Genomic DNA, 22,091 nt, shown 5'->3' on the forward strand with positions numbered 1-22,091 from the left:
CTAAGCTGAAATGTATCGCAGGGCTGCGTTTAGAGTCTATTTCTGACCAAGGCCGGTCAGCTAAGAGCTCAACGTCTGGACCCTGAAAAGTACGACCATCATGAGTTACTTCTCAGCTGTTTTCCGACATGAAGACAGGTGAACATTTGGAGAGAGACAACAGATGTAAAATATCTGCTGCCAAACAAGTTAAAATGTTGATGAGATACTGAAGCTGCAGTATCACGAGGAGGTGATGAAGTAATGAAGTGGCTGGAATCAGGACTGAAGACGCATGATGAGAGCTTGGGAGGCTGCTGAGGGATGGCCGGTGTCCTTCAGGGTCCTGGAGGAGTACTCCAGGCTCCAAATTTAGGCGGCCTCAGAGAAAGCCTGTTCGATACTGCATGTATAATTGATGGGAAGTAATGCTAAACCGGGGTGTAGGCCCCGCCACAGTGGTGGGAGGAGGAGGAGGAGGAGGAAGAGGAGTGGGGTTGTTTTGGGTGGGTTTAAGATTGGAGCGATTGAGAGGAGTGATAAATTATGAAGGGACATTACTGGTGTTTTTTTTTGTTGTATTTATTACTTATGATGCAGAGCCATATGAGAAGCACTAATGTGCCGACTGGAGCCTTCCTGTAATTGTCTTGGCTCACTGACTCCGGGGCACTCTGACTGGCTGGCGTTCAGCCCAAAACTCTAATCAAAGGGAACTGCATCGCTCAGAGAGCAGCTTCTCATGTCTCTTTCACTGTCCCACATGTACACCGTCTACTGGCCCATCAAGGTTTTATGGTATATCTCTTAGTAGGCAAAAAAACAACACTAACCCATTAACCCACACTGATGCCATACATAGATTTGAAGATGGTCCATTACTTTCAATTATGAAAAAATAAATGAATAAATGCTAATGTAGCTGTAGCAAAATGTTTATTTTTTTCATTATTACATAATAGAGAGCTGACAGGGAATAAGGGGTCGGAGCAGGGAGAGATGACGTGTGACGACATTGAGATTACATGATCAGCTTAATTTATTGGACATACACAAAGGGACAATGTGAAAGGCTAATTTTCAAATGTTGTCCCTTTGGCAGTGTAATATAAATACAGTTGGCTTTACTTTACTATTAATATAGGAGGAATTGTCTAGAAAAAAATACTTGATCATCGTGGTGGAAGTACTCCCACCCCTTACCTTGATAAAACAATCAATATTAAAATATAAAAAGGCTTTGAATATTACTTACGTAAAAAAAAGTATGTATTTTATTGGTTAATTATCATCACTGATGCATTAACGTGTAGGCAAGATATTAGGGGTCTTAATAGGCTGCTGGGTAGTTCAATTCATAACCATGTGTAATAATTGAATTCAAACTAATTCGAGGATGCTGTACACGGAAAACATGTGTGGTCAGTTAGGGATGCAGGGGGCAATTATTTTATTTAAAGTTAGCAAAAACTATATTCATATCATCATTATGTATTATACACCAGCTAAACTTAAAGAAATGGTGACTCGTAGATAATTACTGTTTGAAGTGGGAGGAAGTAGAGGAAGGAACACTTTATCTTTCAGTTCATCACCAAATTTGGAAATAAAGCAACAATATGTTGTTGATGTTTTTTTTTTACCAAATGTTCCAACAAGACTTACATGACTCGAGTTTAAAGGTTGTCACTTTAACTTCACCTCTCTATTTAGCATGTATAAGCAGTATATAAACATTGAATACATATTTATATGACTCTATAATGTAGTTGTAAGCAGGTATAAGCGTTTATTATTGTACTTGACTATAATTCATCCTGTGGAGGCTGGTGTATAAAAAGATAAGGAATGACAACATAGTAAACTCAGTTGTCATTGTATAAAATGTGTCTTCATTGACTTACTTATTAATATTAATAAACACTTAACAACGTCCTTGTAACTGCATATAATTACATTATAGTGCGTTATAAACCTTTCATTGAATGTTTATTGCATGTACAGTAAATGTTAAATAGGGGTCATCAGAGCCAGTAGAGGGGCCTCAAGTGGGCCCTTACCTTCAAATGAGGACATGGGCTCCAGGATGCCAAACTGCTTGAGAACTGCCATGAAAAGAATGAGGACCACAGCGATGGCAAACAGCTCCATGCCCTGGATCCCCATGACTTCAGGACAGGGGGAACCCACTCAGGGCCAAGCCTGCACGAGAAGGCCTGGCCCCGGGGAGAGACGATGGGGGGGGGGGTGCTGGGCCCCGCTAGCCGACAGCAAGTGTTTTCAACAGAGGTGAGCCAAGAAGTGACAGGAATCAAGTCTGGTTGGTGGGTGACGGCATGGGTTTGTTTCCAGGCTCAGGAGGCATGAGAACCAGGCCGGGGGGCTGGACGAAGGAGGCTCTTATGTCAACACTGATGCTGAAGTGGAAAATATGTGGAAGCCGACATATATGGAAAACCTCCCTCTCTAGACCCATAAGGGAAAATGGGGGTTGTGTCACGAGCCATTTGTTACGGTGCATTAAAGGAGACGTTTAGAGTCACTTTGCAGACTTTCCTCCTGCATGCGCCGTCAGGAGCTCAGACTGGCTGGTTGCTGCTCATCCTCATAATCCAAACAGCTATCATCAGTCCTCACGTCACAGTTTACACCCATGATTCACATCTTGGTTGTAAATGAAAATGTCTTTTGTGGAAAGCAAAGACTTTGGCGTCCATTTACACGATTTTATATAGAAAAGTCTTCTCATCTTCCATGCCATAAAACAGCAATACAGCATTAGCAATTATAAGTAAATCACCCCATTATCCTAATTATCTGCAAGCTGAGGACAATGAGACTTTCTAGTCTTAGCAGCTTGCGCTCACAATATTTAGGATGAGATCATGTTTTAAAACAGACCTATGAGTCGAGATACAAAAATGAAACTTCCATGCAAAGTGAAAAGTGGGTAGAACGACGCTACACTGCGCAAATAATAATATTTTTTAAAAACATAAGACATTTACTTATGCAGCCAAATAACCACTTCCTCTGTCAGTAATCCTTTGGTCCACCAAACACTTTTCAGCAGAGACCTAATTTAACTGTAAATTTCGGTTCGGCGTTGCTGTCCCGTCTGATTGAGTCCACTTCACTGTTTGTCCAAATCCAGGTCCAGATATGGAAGAATATGGCCGTGGAGAGGAGGCACTTAGAGCAGCAGCAGCGTCCAGTGAGGGAAATCCTGACAAACTGAGGAGGGCTGTGGGTAATGAAACCTCCTCCTCCGGACATACTTTTCCATCACTCCTGTCTCTCTGCAGCTTCCTGAACTTATCTGTTGCTGCCTCTGGTTGCAACTTTCCTCCCTGGCCTCAGTTAGTCAGCGCTCACTCTGGCTGGGGTTTAAAACTGAAGTGCCCTGTCCACGCTTAGCCCTCCACCCATCCTGTCATTTCTTGTGGTCTCTCCTTTCTACACCGCACTCCTCCTTTTTCCTCTGTCTGTCCATCTGATTCGCCTTTGCGCCCCAGAGTGTGCCTCCTCCTCCTCCTCCCTCCATCCCGTGTCATTCCATAACTTTGGCCAACCGCAGACTTTCTCCCCTCCTCAACTCCCTCTTTCCACCTCTAAAGTGTCCCTCCTTTCTCCACCACATCCACCTCTTCAGGGGCGGGTAAAGTACCGTTTGAATGGGGGGAGGGGGGGCGGCAGACTGACGCACAGCTTTAAAGGCTGGTCAGACTGTTAAGACTCGCATTTAAAACCCTGGTACTTAGCAACAAGTAACTGGGATTAAATGAATGTCAAACAAACAACTTTAAATATTATAATATGTAATAATATCATATAATATCTTCTTAGTCAGAAAGAGACAGTTTTGTGTCTTTGTGGTAGTTTTGTGTCTCTTTGTGGTTGCTTTGCATCTCTTTGTGGTTGCTTTGCGTACCTTTGTCATCATTTTTCACCTCTTTGCGAATATTTTGCGCTTCTTTGTGGAACTTTGCATTATTTTGCATCATTTTGCATAATTTTTCGTGTCCCTTTAGTTAGTTTGCTTTTCGTGTTGCATCTCGTCTTGTTTGTAGTAATTTGATTGACTTTTCAACAAGAAATGGTAGCAGTCTCTTCATACAGATATTCTGGTCCGAGGCCTGCTTTGCACTCAGTATTTCCTCTATCTAACTATATATAGTGTGGGCGGGGCTTCGGGGCTTTGCCAACTGAGTTGAGCATGTCATCCACAGAGGGCCTTTATAGGCCGCGGCTCATTGCCTGCAGTTCACTTTTGCTGCTGGATGCTGGAGATGCTAAGGCTACAATGCCAACAAGTGATGAGAGGTTCCCAAGAACACTGCGAGCAGCGATACCGAGAGCCACACAATCAGTCATGCGCTCCGAACGGCTCCGCCCCAAATGGGCACTGCACTCCCCACATCTCAAACTCGTCCTCGACCATCTTATTTTTTATCTGTAAAGAAGAACCCTGAATATCAGAAATGTGTGATTATATTATTATTCTCTCAAAAATCGTAATGATTCCTGGAATATGTGCAACAGTTTGTCATAGATAACCTCTCGAGTATGTGAGCATGGGTGTGTATACATGTGGTTGTGTGACTTGTGTGTTCAGCAGGTCAGAAGAGGATAACTGATGTCTCTGCACTTGCTAATGCATCAAGATGAGATGGGGAATGGAGGTGTGTGTGTGTTTGTGTGTGTGTAAATGCATTGACTTGGTTGGAGATAGCAGACACAGATGGAAGGCCAGAGTGGGAGAGATCGATATCTTTGTGGTGAGGCGGTGGTGGTGGAGCTTCCCCTCTCTTCTTTTTCTGCTTCAAACACTTCACCAGAAGAATGTAAATCAACCATCAATAATAAAATAATGAAAATCTATTTTCAGTCTCTACGGTAACTATTCTTTAATAAGTCTTTGGTGCCTATCTCTACATCGGATGAAGGTCAAATTTACATTTTAGATATCACAGGAGAGTTTTGGTTCTGTTTATGTGCATTTAAGTTTGCTCTCTTCTATATTGATGCTACTGAAGTGAGTTTATGGGATCTACTGTGTGTGTGACGCGTGTGATGTGTGTGTGTGTGTGCGTGTGTGTGTGTGTGCGTGTGTGTGTGTGTGCGTGATCATTCCTCTGGGGAGGCCATTAGGACACTAAAGGGTTTTTAAAAGGTAGGCTTGGCGCTGCATGCTGACACAACAGTCAGTAAAGAGGGAGAGAGGATCCAGACGGTTTCCTCTCGGTCAGACACATCAGCAAGATCACCTCAGTCTTCACCACACCCGGAGGGAGAGAGACGCAGGAACGACACTTAAACGGGTGTTGAGGCATTCGTAAAGAAAGAAATGACTCCTCGCTGTAATATTTTACAATGATACAATTCTCTCATATATTTTAAATGCAGCTCATTATTGTTCACTCATGTAACACATTGATGATTCAACCTGCAGCCAAAAACTGGACATTAATATAGGTATTATTATTTATAAAGCCTTTTGATCTGAGTAAAATTCCACCATGGAAACGTAATCTATTACAAGTAAAAGGCATTCAAAACTCTACCTCAGTAAAAGTACTTCAGTAGTAGCAACAATATGAAGAACTAGTATCAAAAGTACTCAATTACAGCCTTTTGCATTTGAAAGATTGATAGAGACTGCACCTAATGAGACGATTCTCGATAGATTAAAAGGTAGTTTGGGAGATCTATTTATGAATTTCTTTTCTATATTCTACACCATGGTTTGTAATAGCTCTACTCCTGCTTCTACTTAGATTTACTTGCTGCAGTGCAACAACCTTTTTCCATAAAAACTTCAATGCAAAAAAATTATAAAAGTAAAATAATCCTAACATAAATGGCAACACATCTTTTAAATAAATTGAGTAAAGCCATATCAAATTTCAACGAGTAAATGTAAAGTTTTGGTGTACTACTCCATCTTCTATACATGAAGCGATGTGTTTAACATTAGAGGGAACAAGGATTCCCATCATCAGCGATCTGAAAAATTACAACCTACAGAAACTATGTTCTACCACAGAGGAGAGGATTTTATAGACCTGAACACACTGTTCAACCACAAAGTGATTTCTGGGACGTTTAGTGCAAACAAACCACAAAACTGCTCACTTATCCAAACTCCATGAAAACAAGACTACTGTGGATTTACCGCTTTGATATGAAGAAGTAAGAGTGAAAAGAAATGAGAGACTACATGACAGAGTGATGGAGGGGGAATGAGTAGAGAAAAGAGTGAATAAAGAAACAGATAACAACGCCGGATGGTGAAACCATTCGAGTGCCTACCTGATCGATGGTACCTGGCTGCGCTGTGGCCGCAGTGAGAGAGGCAGCTCGGCCGCGAGAGTCGCCTCCTGGCCTCCACGGAGAGAGCGGCCATCACAGCTCCCATTATGCAGCTGAACTACGACGGCAGCAGGGCTAACACTGGCTAACAGGCTGCTCTGAAATACTTTGAATACCGCTGGAGTTCCCTGGATTAGACCAAAGTCTAACAAGACAAGATCCAGACTTTAAAAGACTTTAATAGGCGTGAACGCTCAGTCATGGAGATCAATGCTAACCGAATGATTTAAACCCTAACTCTCAGAATCTCAGCTCAGAGCAAAGCTTGAAGGTCTGACTCTCCTGTGCCAAAAAGGCGGCAGCCTGGCACTGTGGAAAAGGTGACAGGTGGGAGAGTTTTTCAGTGTGTAGGTGTGTGTGTGTGGGGGGGGGGGGGGGGCCTTTGTCAGAGGCCACATTAGAAAATCTGTATGAGTTTGTGACACCACATCACACAGGGAGAAGAGAGAGATGAAAAAGAGGACGGGATCAAACATCACAGCAGAGCGTCCGACCTTTCACATCACACACCTCCGCGTTTCTTTTTTTTTTTGTATTAAGTCTGTCTGTCTCCCTTCCTCTCGTCTGATCATGCTCCACAGAGAAGCATGACTATATAACTCCAACACACTGACTCACTCTCCCTGCTTTACTACAAGCAAGCCTCCATTATCTCACTGAGGACAAATCTTCCTCTGTAAAATCTTCAATACATTATTTGTAATTTTATGTCACAGTATCAATACATTGGTGTTATATTAATGGAATCTTGTGAGTCTTTAGTTCAACAAAGAAAGTTATGTTTTGAGGAAGTTACTCCCGGACAAGGGAAAAGTCCGCATATAAAACCATGAGCAGTTTTGAAACTATGTTTTTTTTTTTGTAGGAAACAAACAAACAAACAAGATATTGCATGTTTCGTTAGCTTCGTACAGAGCAACGCTAGCTGTTCCCTCCCGTTTCCAGTCTTTGTGCTAAGCTAAGCTAAGCTAAAGATACATATTTATTTACTTGATGCCAGCAAAAATGGTAAAATATTCTCCTATTCACACAGATTCATTCATGTGGGCCTTTGACCAAAATATTCACTTGTGATTGTGTTTTGTTACTGTCAAGAAAGCAACAGAATACGCAGCTTGACAGTAGAAAAACAAAACCACAACAACGACAACAACAACCTACCACTACTGTGAAAGTATATGAAGGCAAGAACGCTTTTATCGCTCACAATGTAGATCTGCATTACCCAGAGAGTGGCATTGAAAGTGCCAGTCAAGGTTACTATGGGCAATCTGCTTTATTTCTATCTGAAAGTGAGTGAACATACACTCACACTGGTGACAACACAGTATTTTGAGGAGTCACTCGATACACTTCAGGTTCAGGTTATTTGTGTGGATTCACACAGTTGACATGAACAGACTCAAAGCACTCTACAGTCTTAATTATTTTTAGTCCGGCCAGGACAAAGATTAAAAAGTGAATAAACACTTGGTAAAGATCAAATACACAGTAGCTATAGTTCAATGAATACAACATAAATAATGATTTCAGGCCCTGTTCATAATATATTGTTTAAGAAGAAGAAGATGATCCATTTACTTAAATGCATTAAAACGTCACAACCAAAAACTTTCCTTCTCCTTGATTCCACTCTCATATCTGTAAATATGAAGCTATGCAGCCAGCAGCTGGTTAGCTTAGCTTAGCACAAAGTCTGGAAACACTTACCCTGACTCTGTTGAAAGGCGACTTCAAAATCTCACTTATCAACATGTTATATAACCATACAGCTGACAGATTGTGTTATCCTTGGACAGAGCCAGACTAGCTGATTCCCTGTTTCCGCAGTCTTAATGCTAAACTCAGCTATCTGGCTGAATGCTGTGGCCTCCTTAAATGGACAGATATGAGAGTGGTATTGATTCTAATCTAACTCTTGGGAAGAAAGCGAGTATTTTCTAAAATATAGAACTACTCCTTTAAGAAACCACAGTATTGTTGATTGTGTTTTCATGTAAAATATGTCTTTCCTTTGATTGTCACTGGTGATTCCCTGCCGTGTTTACCGCTTGTGTGGAGACATCGTTACAGTTTATGACAAATGGAAGAGAATGGAGTCTGTCTTTATTTCCCACATATCCTGTTTGTAATTGACACTGGTGGGCGAATATTCTGTTTTTAACAAACGACAATTTGCATTTACAGTAAATCCTCATGTTATGATGGAGTGTTTATTCCTGGATTAGACACTTAAAGGAGACTCCAGAGGTGTGTCTGAGAGGTTCACAGTGCAATCTGCAAAACAACTAATTACATTTCTTTCTTTTTTTTTGTAATCAGAATGTGCAACTGCAACTCCTCTGCTACATTTAATAAATAATAAATACACACCTAGGTTCATGGAAACAACTTCAACTTTAGAATTTTCCAAAAGGACAATTGGTTTGAATACATTTAGTATTCATCACATCAACACATACAGGCAATACAGAATGCATAAAAGCGTATCTGTTACTTTCTTTTGGCACAAGGACAAATAAAAACTTTATGTCACGATTTATGTTTTGATTTAGCTATTTATTCTGTTTTATTGAGATGTTCTGTGTCTTGCACTTTATTTCCTGCCTTTGTCTGTCTAACCCACGTGATAGTCTGCCCTTCCCCTAATTAGACACTGCTGCGTTCAATCACCTGCACCTCCTCAGTCTGCTTCACTTCACTTCCTGCCTGCTGTCTGTTCCTCGTGATTGTCTGCCCCACCCTTTATTGTAACCTGCTGTGTCTAATCACCTGCACCTTCTCTCTGTATTTAAACCCTGTGTGTCCCTTGGCTCAGTGTTCGTTCGTCTTTGGTGTAACCTGGTCCGTCTGTCGTCTGCCTGCTATTGCCTCCCGGTACGTTTCGTGTCTGCTCCCCTTTGCCGTGTTCCCTGTTTCTTTCTTATTTTCATGGACTTGTGATTCACACATTTTTGTGTTGAATACTTTTTTGTTACCCACAATTATCCAACCCTCGATTTTCCGTGTCTCCCTGCATTTGGGTCCAGCCCTTTATTTTCTGCAAAAACCTTACACTTTATTTTAATTTAGTTTCTATATATATTTTAGATTTAATGGATCTTAGAAACCTTTAAATACTTTTTCTTTTAAACTGAATGATCTACAATAATCACTTTTCTGTAGTTTTGTCTTTGTATCTAAATGTTTGATAAACACAAACAGTTGCTGATTATAGTGATTATTACCAGTGTGTTAATTGGTGTAAATTATAGTTAGGATTTACTTTACTTTTAGGTTGTAGTTTAGTTCATGTCTATTATTTATAAATTTAGTAGCTGCATGAAACACTGCAAACAAGCTGTATTAGTTAAATGCTGTGTTGTTAAAAAGTCAAATATTTAGTAAAAAACAGAACATATTCAGTGTATTACCATGAAACACAAAGAAATTAAGAAATATTCATATTTGAGAAGCTGGAATGAGCAAATGTATCAAACGATTACTGATGTGGATTAATTCTCTGTTCATCAGATATTCCATTAACTGTTTCAGCTCTAGTCCCTACCATCAAGAAAACCAACGACAAAACACTTTCAAAGTCTTTCTACCACTGTATATCTTTCCATCATACTGACGCACACAATAATCTCAACAACCCACATCAATAATACATGTTTTAAATTAGATTTATTGTTGTTTAACAATATGACTGTTCCTAATGAGATAAAACTGTTCATCACATTGTTCTGTTCTGTTGCAAACAGCTGAAGTACAATAAAGAGCGAGCGAAAATTATTTGTAAACGGGTAAGAAGTAAATTATAGGAATTTTTCAAGCAGAAATATTTACGTTTTTCAGTTTCATGAATATAATTTTTCTGGATTTCATACTCTTCTATGATAGTAAACTGAATATCTTTGGGTTTTGGAGTGTTGGTTGGACGAAAAAACTGCATTGGACACTTGTAAACGTCATTTTTCACAATTCACTCATACTTAGATAATTGTTGGTTGTAATATCTCCTCTGTCCACTAGTGGACGTCAGACACAGCAGAGCAGAACAGCAGCTCACATGCATTCAGTGACACAATCGGAGAGGGGAAAAAAGGAAATGAAATATAAGAGAACAGATCAAATTACTCGGACTAATACAATGTGTGAGCTCACTCAGCTGCCGTGTAGTTTGTCACATCATCAGTTTCTGCATTTCACAGGAAAAGCATTAATCGGGAACAACCAATACGTGGATAAAACAAGTAGCCACAAAGAAACATGACTGCAGCATATCTGCATGGCGAGCGCATGACATGTATTTCTTGATGCAATGCTCGTACGGGGCGAGCTGATCAAACGGTGAGCCTGCAGGAGTCTAAACACACTTTAGATAGCCGATTATACCCGCCATGTCTTTTTAATGCTCAAGTCTTCTCTAACAACCGGTCCAGGGGCTAAAGATGAAAACTTTTCAAACTCTGTGCTGTAAGCACTGTGCTGATCAGCTGTCTCCGGTGTTCACAGACATTTTCAACACCTCACTGGAGATGTGCCACGTATACTAGCCTGTTAAGACCTCCACCATCATCCCCGTCCCCAAAAAACCAAGGATCACAGGACTTAAGGACTACAGGGCCTTTACCCTGACCTCTGTGGTCTTTTAAGCACCTTGTGCTGTCCAACCTCAAAACCCTAACTGACCCACTCCTGGACCTGCAGTTCGCCTACAGAGCCAACAGATCTGTAGATGATGCAGTCAATATGGCCCTCCACTTCCTCTTCCAGCATGTGGACTCCTCAAGAACCCACACCAGGATCCTGTTTGTGGACTTCAGCTCTGCCATCAACACCATCATCGTGTCTCTGCTACAGCTCTCCCAGCTGCAGGGTGCCCGACTCCACCTGCGTGTGGATCACAGACTTCCTGTCTGACAGGAAGCAGCACGTGAAGCTGGGTAAACATGTCTGACTCTCCGACCATCAGCACCGGCTCCCCTCAAGGCTGCGTTCTTTCCCCTCTGCTCTTGTCCTTGTACACCAACAGCTGCACCTCCAGTCACCAGTCCGTCAAGCTCCTGAAGTTTGCGGATGACACCGCTCTCATTGGACTCATCTCTGGTGGGGATGAGTCCGCCTAGGTGGGAGATTGACCATTTGGTGACCTGCTGCAGACTGAACATCTTGGAGCTCAACGCTCTAAAGACAGTGGAGATGGCTGTGGATTTCCTGCCTCTATCACCCTGTGTGACTCCCCCGTCAACGCTGTGGAGTCCTTCCGCTTCCTGGGCTCCACCATAACCCAGGACCTCAAGTGGGACCCTAACATCAGCTCCATCATAAAGAGAGCTCAGCAGAGGATGTACTTCCTGAAGGCAGGTGACGAAAATCAACCTGCTAAAGACAATGATGGTGCACTTCTACACTGCCATCGCTGAGTCCATCCTCTGCTCCTCCATCACCGTCTGGAACGCTGCAGCCACTGCACAGCGTATCAATCGCTCTGCTGAGATGCAATGTGCTGTCCCTCCACGACTTGGTCGCCTATGACTCTGAGGCGGGCAAGAAGGATTGTAGCAGACCCCTCTCACCCCGGACGCAAACTCTTTGCGTCCCTTCCCTCTGAAATGAGGCTGCGGCCCATCAGTTGGGCTCATTAACAAAGCCTGGGACCCCCACTGACTCTGACATCCTCGGGACAATTACTAACAGTTACACATCCTTGCACAACTCTGCTCTTTAAATACACACATGTCACTTTAATAACATACTTGTTTTAATGTACTCTTTATTTGTTTATCATATTTTACTGTACATTTTCCTGTTTTCCATTTTTAAATAGTCTTTTACTATTGCAGTATGTTCAATGTTACGCACCAATCACCAAGCCAAATTTCTTGTATGTGTAACATACTTGGCAATAAACCATTTCTGATTCTGTTCACACCATAGACATTTGAATGTGCTGTGTGGCCTCTCCACTTAAAGTCTCTATCAGAGCAGCAGAAATGTAACGTTGGTCATCAGGGGGAAAGATGGCAGCTCTTCCAGTCTTTCCCCGCTCCTGCTATCCCTGCCCTTCAACCGCTTGATATGTTCCAATTAAAACCCGTCTCACTTTCATATGAGATAAATCTCCTTTTCATAAAACCCCATCAGCCCTGCAGGTTCAAAGTCAACCTTAGCTGTGTAATTAAAACAGGGGCTTCTTAATCAAAGCTTTTTTTTTTCTCCCCTCCCTTCCTTCGCCCTGGTTGTTGCTTTATTCCTCTTTATCCTACACCCAGATATCTCTCTGAGCCTATACAGCGAAGGCAGAATTAGGTTTAGGAAATGGATCAGTGGAGACCTAAACCCCCTTCAAGACTCCACTATGGAGATTCAAACTGGCGACTGTTGAGAGGAGAGCACGATGAAGAGACACAAACCAATGTCCTCTGCAGAGAACATTCATCACCACATTCTCTCCCTAAAGAGGACGTGTAAACACTGCACCCCGAGTTGTCCTCACCTGTCTGTACCGACTTTAGGTGATCAACATTTGAAAAAATTAAAAAGTCAAGGCAGGAATGAGAGGAAACAGTGAAGATGAGGAGAGAGAAGATACCAAGTGCTGATTCAGCCGGCGGTGGCTTGATGAGGCGACGTATTCGTTGGATGGAAGGATGCAGGAGGACAGAGGATAGACTTACATCTAATCAATGATGAACGGAAGGACATACAGACTAACTCAAGGACGGACTGAGGAAAAGATGAGTATAAATGAGATGAAAATAAAAAATGTATTGAGGGAAAGGAAGACACTTATCAGAACAAACCTAATAAAAGTTTACTAGACAACGCTCAGACAGAAATAAAATAATTCAAAAATGAGGAAGCGCCTCTTGAATATGAAACCAAACAATTCAAGGCACACTGTTTCCTGTAAAACAATAAAAATTCTTTATTTTATCAAAAAACAAGAACGAGAATCAACAGTATTTTCCTGTAGCAGCTGATCCAGGTGCAACTAGTTTTAACTACTTTGCATATAGTTTAGTCCAGGGTTTCCCAACCTAGGGGACGGGGCCCCTCCAAAAGGGAACACGATAAACCTGAGGGTTTGAGAGAAGTATGGTGTCTTTGGTCTAACTGCTAACAACTCATACTTAAACGTGGCAATGAGACCCAACTAGACACTACCTTTTTTGTAAGGAGTTATGTACTGTATTTCACAAGCTTAACATGTGTATAGTGGAAGTATAAAGTAATGCTGTAAAGTGTCATCAAACAAACATCATTCAAAGATGTAAAGCTGGAATGCAAAGTTATACAAGCAATGGGCTCAAAGTCGTTGCGTAATACATTTCATTCAATCCAAGCCAAAACACAAAGGTAAACTCACCAATTTGTCTGCTCGCTTAGCAGCTGGTTCCGTTAGCTGTTAAGCAAGCACACCGTCCAACAAAGAGGTACTAAGCGGTGTGTGCACAGGTAGTTCCGTTAGCTGTTAGAGGAACACACACACCGTCCAAAACATGAACAGTCTGCAAACTGTTTCCGCCCCACTGTGTCTCTTACTGCAGAAGAGCGGCTCGGGGCCGGCCATGCACTCAGCTGTGTTATGAATAGCGGACCCTACCGATAAGGGGCTGGTGAAGAGTAGAGTCGTAGAAGAGTGAGGAGTAAGCAGGCAGTCAATGACAGTATAAAATTGTCAAAACACCTGTAATTGTCAAAGTGTGAGTCACCGCAACCACAAGAAGTCCTTGAGTATCAGCTCTAACTAGCCTCGCAAAATATTATGCAGTTTGCGGCAGCAGAATGAAAGACCAGCCCTGGACGGACACAGAGGTGCACACTCACTCAGTCACAGACACACACACGAACAAACACATATAACCTATCCACCAGGCAATGATCCATTCAAGGTTATCAAAATCTGTCAAACATACAAGTATATTTTATAAATAACAATGGCATGGTGTTGCATATTATGAGGTACAAATTTTTATTTTCTACTGAACTACCGCAGGTTTTTTCATTGTTGGGTTGTTTTTTTTTCTTTGGCATTGATATGACTTTGTGACAAATTTTCTGTTCACTGTTTGTGACATGAAGGATCAAAGGTGACTTCTCACACAAAAGCTTATATCCTTTATCTCCGAACTACAGTATTTTATTGACTTTTCCCAGTAAACCTTTACCTACTGTTGAAATTGGAATCTAAAAAGCTGTGTGCGATACAACAACAAAGTAGAAGAAAAAAGAGATTTCTATATAAGGAACATCTCCAGGGATGTGGTGAAAAAACATGTAAACATTTTGACCAGTGCGGCTCAAACGACGACAAAGCAACTCTTCTTTTTTGGCCGCATTGGCTAATTTACAGACACAATCACTAGGTTCACTAGCGTGAATGAAAAGTGTTGGATGAGTTACTACCATGTGCAGACCTACAATAGATTTGTGATGTCCCATAAAACAGTTGTGACGACTGCACATACAGTTTAGGGAATGTCAAGACTGTTTGAAAAAAATGAGCCAAAGCGATCGACAGAAAATAGTCAGTGCAGTTCCTTTAGCTATGATTCAACATTCAATGACTGAATATTGTCCCAAATAACAACAATGAAAACACACAAACATACAGATTTACTTGAAACCGTATAATAACAGTAAATGAACACTGTTTTTAACACAGCTTCTATCAAACACAGCTATTTAACTTGAGTTTTCAGAAGCAGAAAGAACAACCGGCTGCAGATTAAAGGAGCAAAAATACCTTGAACTAGCGTCCCAGTGATGAAGCCAAAGAGGCAGCGCAGCAGCTTGGTGATCTCCTTTTCACATTCTGCCTTGCATGCATTCATCCTCTACACTTTGACCACCTGGATCACCGGCATCAAAGTTCGTAAAATTAATAATAAAAAACTGGAAAAATATGGGGGTCTCGCAAGATAAAATCAGTCAAAACCCCCACCCCCCCCAAAAAAACGCTTTATGTTCAGTCACTATATTGGACACATTTTAAAGTGAAAAACTAAAAAACTTGCAGAAGAAGTGAGTAGGATACTCTCCCAGAGGATGTTTCCTTGATCTCAAGCTCCCTTTTTAAAGCCCTCTTTTAAACCGGTGCCCCAGTTTGCTTACAGGTGATGTTCACTCCCTCCTCCTCCTCCTCCTCTTCGTCTTCTCTCCTCTTTCACTTGTTTCTTTCCTCTACCCTTGCCGCCTCAGGAGGAGGACGAGGTGAACTGAATCACATGATGTTGGGTCCATCCGGACTGTCGTTTCGTAAGGCCGACTCTGACAAACCACAACACACACACCTGCTGACGCTCCTCCTGTTTCACCCTTCATCAGCGCCGCGTGGTCACCGGGACGCGCTCAAGTTCATCTCGCTTTCTCTGACAGACAGAACACAGAGCAGAGGAGAGAGGAAGGAGCCGGCGCAGAAATATTTGACAGATCAGTGAAAACACCTAATCTCACTTCCTTCCCTCCCTCCCTCCTTTGTCTCCCCATCCATATCTAATCCCACTCCTATTACACTTGTCATATCACAGTCATTCATATTGCCCCTCTTTGTCACTCACTCCCCCCATTTGGCCTCATTATCTGACTCTTCTTCTATGGCGTGGGGGCTACTTTTAAATCAGAGCTTGAACTTTGTGCTGAGTGTAATTTCTCACTATCAAATGAATAACTACACCTCTCTATCGAGAACAGATGGCACCAGAGCGGGGCTGTATGTTTGAAAGCCTCTGGGTTAGAAGGGAAATCACTCCTTAGTGCTGAAACCATGAGTCCTTGGATAATTCATTAAATAATTATTATTATATTAATTTGTTTAAATAACTATTGGTTCCACCTTCTACGTTGTAAAGACAGTTTCTTTTCTGTTTTATATCACTGGGCTTTGGGCTTTAAAGACGACACCTTTGGCTCAGCTAAAATAAAAATAAAAAGCAGAAATAATGATTTGATCAAAACACACAAATGGCATTACAAATTGGTGTGAGGTTGATCTTTAATATATTGAATTAATGCCACAGGGACCAAACCAGCTACAGGCTGACTACAAAAAGGCGTTCCACCAGCCTGTGTCGGTTGTAAAGCCTGACCACCAAATGCTGCAACTGAGAGTGATAAAAGCAGAGAGCAGAGAAGTCAAAGTAGATCAATGTAATAGTACTACTGTGCAAAATGCATACTTAACCAATGGAAGTATTATAGAAAGAGATCAGGATTGCAGGCGGGGCTTTAAAGATGCTCAGATCACGAGTCCACATTCCCCCAACGCACCCCCATCTCCCTAAGAGACTTATGGCCAACAGAAAGACTTCTGATTACATTCTCTTTTTTTCATCCATCCATTATCCAAACCGCTTATCCTGTTGAGGGTCGCGGGGCGCTGGAGCCGATCCCAGCTAACATTGGGCGAAGGCAGGGTACACCCTGGACAGGTCGCCAGTTCATCGCAGGGCACATATAGAGACAGACAAACATTCATGCTCACATTCACACCTACGGGCAATTTCGAGTCTCCAAATAACCTAAGCTGCATGTCTTTGGACTGTGGGAGGAAGCCGGAGAACCCAGAGGGAACCCACGCTGCAACGGGGAGAACGTGCAAACTCCACACAGAAGGACCACCCGGGATCGGGGGTCGAACCCGGGTCCCTCTTGCTGTGAGGTGACGGTGCTAGCCACTACACCACCGTGCAGCCTTTTTTTTTTTTTCTTTTTTTCATTTAGCTTATAAATTATGTATTTTTGTCAATGTCATCTCCTTAAATGATGGTCTGAATGTTGTTCCACTGCCAGGATTATAGTTTTGGTAGGAATTCGAAAACCCTTTCTTCTTCCTCTCCCTAAAACTGACCATGAATCGCTACGTTCCATCTCCTCTTTCTCACTCATTAGTTCCATTCATTTCTCTACTGTCACTGTCCAATAAAGGTGTTAAACACCACCAAAAAAATGAAACTGAATCTTTATAATATCAGAATTATACAAACACATTATAGGTCATTTGAATGTAGTTGAAGAATGTAAAATCCTCCAGTCATTAAACCCCAAAAAACAACAGCAAGGACATAACTTCCGTGAAAAAAAAACTGGCCGATTACTTGACTATAAAAAGAATCATGAGTTGCACAGCAGGTCAGAGTAGCATCCATGTGTGGCCTGACCTGCACACTTCTGTTATCAGCACCAGCGTCCTCTCTGCCCATTTTACTCTCCACAGATCCTCAGCTGTAGTGCTTCATGTAGCTGTCTCCACCTCTCCACATCTGAACCACATCACAGCTACGGCGCCGACACCACCGCCACCTGCACCCCAGCCCTGTCTAATACACATCTCCATCTCTGTGCGGCTATTTTTAGCTGCTGGCCATTACCGAGGTGAGGGCTTGCCCACCGATAATACTCTTCCCTCGGCATCGCTGAGATGAAATAGATCCCATCACAGCCCTGCTTTCCTTTCTCTCTCTGTAGCTGTTGTGCCTGGTTCTTTTACTCACTGTGCTCCTGTTTCACCCACACAAAGAGCTCTTTCACTGATGTTGCAACCAAAGAGAGAATAAAACCCCCTGAAAGATCATCTGAATCTGTTAAAGACTGATTATATGTGTTAAGTACATATGCAGCATAGAGCAACCTCCTGACCCAACACCCTGTGGTGGAATGTAACTAAGTATGTACTTGTAATCAAGTATTGTACTTAAGTACAAATTGGAGGTGCTTTTACTGTTATTTCCATGTTATGCTACTTTATACTTCTGCTCTACTCAATCTCAAAGACAAAAATAGATTTTTGCTTTTTACATTTGTCTGACAGCTAAAGTTACTTTACATATTTCAATTTTACATACCCTTGCTGTCCAGCAAAAACCCTGGATCTCCAATTTTTGTGACATGGAATAAAAAAATTTTTCTCATAAATTAAAGAATGAAGTGTTCCTTTATGGGCTGAGAGAATTATTCTACTTCTTACACTAAATGAACTATTTAAAAAGCCTCTTGGATGAGCTGGAAAATGCATCGTCACAAAGCTTCTGAGCTCATGAACAGTTGCCTCTCACAGGACATATGATGATCTTTTAGAATGTGATGCATTGCTAAGCTGCACAACAGTTTATCAATGAGTTCAAATGGAATTCACACATGAATGCAGAAGTAATATTAATTCAAACATCGTATATGTTAAAACACTGTACATTTTCCTGATAATACTGACTAACTTTTGCTGGAGTAAGGTTTTGAATGCAGGACTTTTACACAGTATTTTCACAGCACAGTATTAGTACGCATGAAGCTGCTGCCAAAACATTTTTCTCAGCATCTCATTTTCAGCCCTCAAGAAGCCCTCAGCGTTTCCAGATAGGAAAAAACTCCTTCAAACTTTCAAAAACGTAACGAGCGGTCCCTTGTTGCCACTTGGGGACACCAAAGTGCAAAGTTTGTTGGTGAAGCTGTGAGGAAAAACATGACGGCACTTAGTGAAGTGCTACTGATGGAGCCAAGGGAGGAAGAGGAGAAGAGACCTGATAAAAGTGTGTGATAAACGGGATTAGGTGATAAGCCACAAGAGCAGGTTTTAGACTGCTGGATGTAGCGCTCACATTTCAGTGACCTATAGAGTGCCATTACATGGGAGCTGCCTCAAAAAAATATAAGGAAGAAGTAGGGAAGGGGATAGGCCGGTAAGGAAGGAAAGGGAGGGCAGGAAAGGACATGAAAAAGTAAGGAAGGAGACAAGGAGGTCATGAAAAAAGGAAGAAGGAAAGGAAAGATGGAGTTTCTGAAACAACGCTTTGTCTTGCTCTAAAACTACCAAAGCTGTTTTGTGTCATAACTCATCGGTAAAATGATGAGAAGAGGCTGAAAAAGATTTGGCAATGACTCCCACCGTGGATTGAACTACGACTTCATACCAGCGTGTGACGATGCTGAGTGCTTTGAAGATAAAGGGACCACTTCAAAAACACGTCCTAACTTTACCTTTACCAGGAGATTAATTGTGCATGATTACAGCTGAACCACTGGGTGGAGCACTGAGACTAAAACAGCATACTCCATTAGGGAAGGTAAGGGGGGGAAACACATCCACCCCAGCACACACATGTGCAAAAACGGCCATGGGGCAGTTAAATAGAGGCACAGAGGAGGTGGCGGGGTGCGTCAGAGTATTTCAGGTCTACGTAGAGAACATTAATGGCGAACTGAGGGTGTAGAGACGTTTGACAAATGAGCGTGTGCAGCTAAATGATCTCTGGGTACTTGACTCTGAGGTCACCTGCCCGGCACAATGAGTCAGCCGGGCCCACAGGGACCCGAGGAGGCCAGCAGAGGTCCATCCAGTCGATTCAGCGATCAATTCAAACACTGTTAGTCACACTTGTTGTGCATTCACCACATCGTCGGTCTCTCTCTCTCTCTCTCTCTCTCTAACCTTTGTCCTGTGGCTGTGTGCTGGAGATGATCCATTTAACCAGGCAGCACTTCATCAGAGCTTTCCGAGAGAAACGTGGCTTCTGCCACTTCCCAGAATCCTTCACTCTGCCCGGCGCAGGCTCCACGCCATTCGCATCTCCCAGCAGGCTGCCATCGACCACCTTGCCATCCGCCTGGAGGACGGGGGAGGAGGGTGAGAGAGAGAGAGAGAGAGAGAGAGAGTTCAGGTCGATATGGAAATGAAACAAAGCAGGATGAGATCTTTAAATTAAACAGGAGATTACGCGTGTGCCTGGAAAATATGATTAGCCTCTGATCTGGAGGTGTTTCAGGAACACTTTAAAGAGGTTCAGCAAGAGTTCAGTTGCACACATCTTATGAGACTTTGTGAGTGTTTTTATTAACTGAGCTTTTGGACAGCTTCTACTGCTCGCTATAGCTCTACTTTCTAAATGAACTTTAGTGCAATAGAAGCTCTTTTATATGACCTGACAGACGGACAGACGGATGGAGAGACAGACAGTAAAGTTCAGCAAGCACTAAAGATGTAGTGAATGGTAACATTATGGATGCTTTAATAGATGCAAGTGAGAATATATGACTTCATTTGACTAATTAACTATTATTTACTGCTAGTGATGTGATGTGTAATATTTACCTAATGTCTCCCTTTCCATGTATATAAACAAATCATCATCCATTAATTAAAACGGTTATAATAAAGTGAGTTTTATAAGTCGACACCACCATCATGAAGTCGCTTCACCCGTCATATGGTCTTGAAAATGTTTCAATAAGAACTGATTACAACAGTTTGGCTGCAAATGTAGCATGCACAGAAAAACCAAATGACACCGAGCGGGTACAGGGAAAAGAATAAGAGTGAGCCATCTTTAGTTTTTAGAGAGTATGATTTCCACTTCATCTACAAATGTTCAAATCTGTGACGGCGATGCAAAGAGTTTTTCCTGGGCAGCCTAAAGACCTAAACCTTGACATCAGCTTTCTAAGAAATCACTGTGGAGGGGAGGTTACTTCAATGTTTTGGAGTTAAGCACTGAAATATCTTCCCATCAGGTCTAATTCCAGATGAATTAAAAGTCTGTTTCCCGTCATTGTCATATTCAGCTCCAATCAATCAACGTGACTCTTGCTATGCAGGACCGATCCCCCTCCAGCTCATTCGCATTCACCGTTCATCCTCTTTCATTAGTGGAGATAAACTTGACATCAATGGTTTTTTATCTTTGCAGCATTTCGGTTTCTTCTACAGCAAACAGTGATTTGATCTGATTTAGCGAGCATGTCTTTTCCTAAATTCTCAAGAAGCTTTATTAAGCTGCTCCTTCAAAACACACACGCACGCACACGTGCGCACACATACATGTGTACACTGGAGAAAGGGTGGGGAGGAAGATGAAAGAGGTGAAGACAGAACAAACAGCAGCTCTGTTTACTCTGTGGGGAGGAGAAGGAGAGCAAAGGATGACAGCGGGAGAGGAGGGGGAGAAGAGGGAGGAGATGGGAGGAGGGAGCCCACACATACACACAGGATTTTAAACTGCTATTTGATCCCATGGGAGTCTGACCATGCAAATCACCTTACTTTAAGGTAATGTGTGCGAATGCAAAAGAGAAAATAGAGAGGTAGTAAAAGAAAATGATGTGGGGAAGGTCTGCTTGTGTTCCTGAAAGAACCAAAGTCAATTAGCATAATGAACACTGGCCTATCTGAGAAGAAGAGCAAAGGATGGCCAGAGGACTGGGGGATTGAGGAAGATGGAGGAGATGAAGATATGAAAGCACTTTGCTGGGGAATACATTTGCAAGGCTATTTCTGTGCATCTTCCACATGAGGAGACGGATCAAAGAAGAGCTTAAGAAGACTCGAGAGGAAAAGGGGAAGAAGGAGGAAGACTACGAGGAGTGCACATCTGCATAGATACCCAGAGAGTAATGACAACATACTGAAATGGAGAGAAGATGATGGAAAACAATTTCCATTCATCCCGACGTCTATTTATTCACAGATCAACGGTGGCACCGCAGAGAATAGTGATCCGTTTTAAAAAAGCTCAGCAGTGACTCGCTTCTTTGGAGGAGTAAATTAGAAAGAAATAATTGTTTTCAAATGTGGCTTTTCAGTGAAAGTCACAAATTGAAAAAGAGGAGGCCGCGAGACAAACAGATGCAGACGGACGCAGTGTAAACACAAGAACATTCAGCGCTACTTAACATGACTATTCATGGACGACTGGACACACAGGCATACTCACAATCTTACGACACACACACATATCTTATGTTTCTTCTTAACGCTTCAG

The 22,091-nt window shown here is 42.2% G+C and overlaps 1 protein-coding gene across 2 annotated transcripts in view; it reads right to left on the reverse strand.

Moving 5' to 3' along the window:
- The window catches only part of kcnip3b (Kv channel interacting protein 3b, calsenilin), a 43,823-nt gene that overhangs the window by 10,452 nt on the left and 11,280 nt on the right, over positions 1–22,091 (reverse strand). The window contains exon 2 of one of the 2 annotated variants that reach the window (XM_076099264.1): positions 19,766–19,940. In XM_076099264.1, coding sequence (XP_075955379.1) covers positions 19,766–19,940 — 175 coding nt within the window. Of the gene's footprint in view, positions 1–2,039; positions 2,146–19,765; positions 19,941–22,091 lie in introns of those variants that run through there. The other variant, XM_076099266.1, reaches the window with a different exon arrangement.

The sequence above is a fragment of the Anarhichas minor genome, unplaced genomic scaffold (assembly GCF_050575085.1).
Source record: "Anarhichas minor isolate MPS153535 unplaced genomic scaffold, ASM5057508v1 ptg000025l, whole genome shotgun sequence".
Taxonomy (NCBI): Eukaryota; Metazoa; Chordata; class Actinopteri; order Perciformes; family Anarhichadidae; genus Anarhichas; species Anarhichas minor.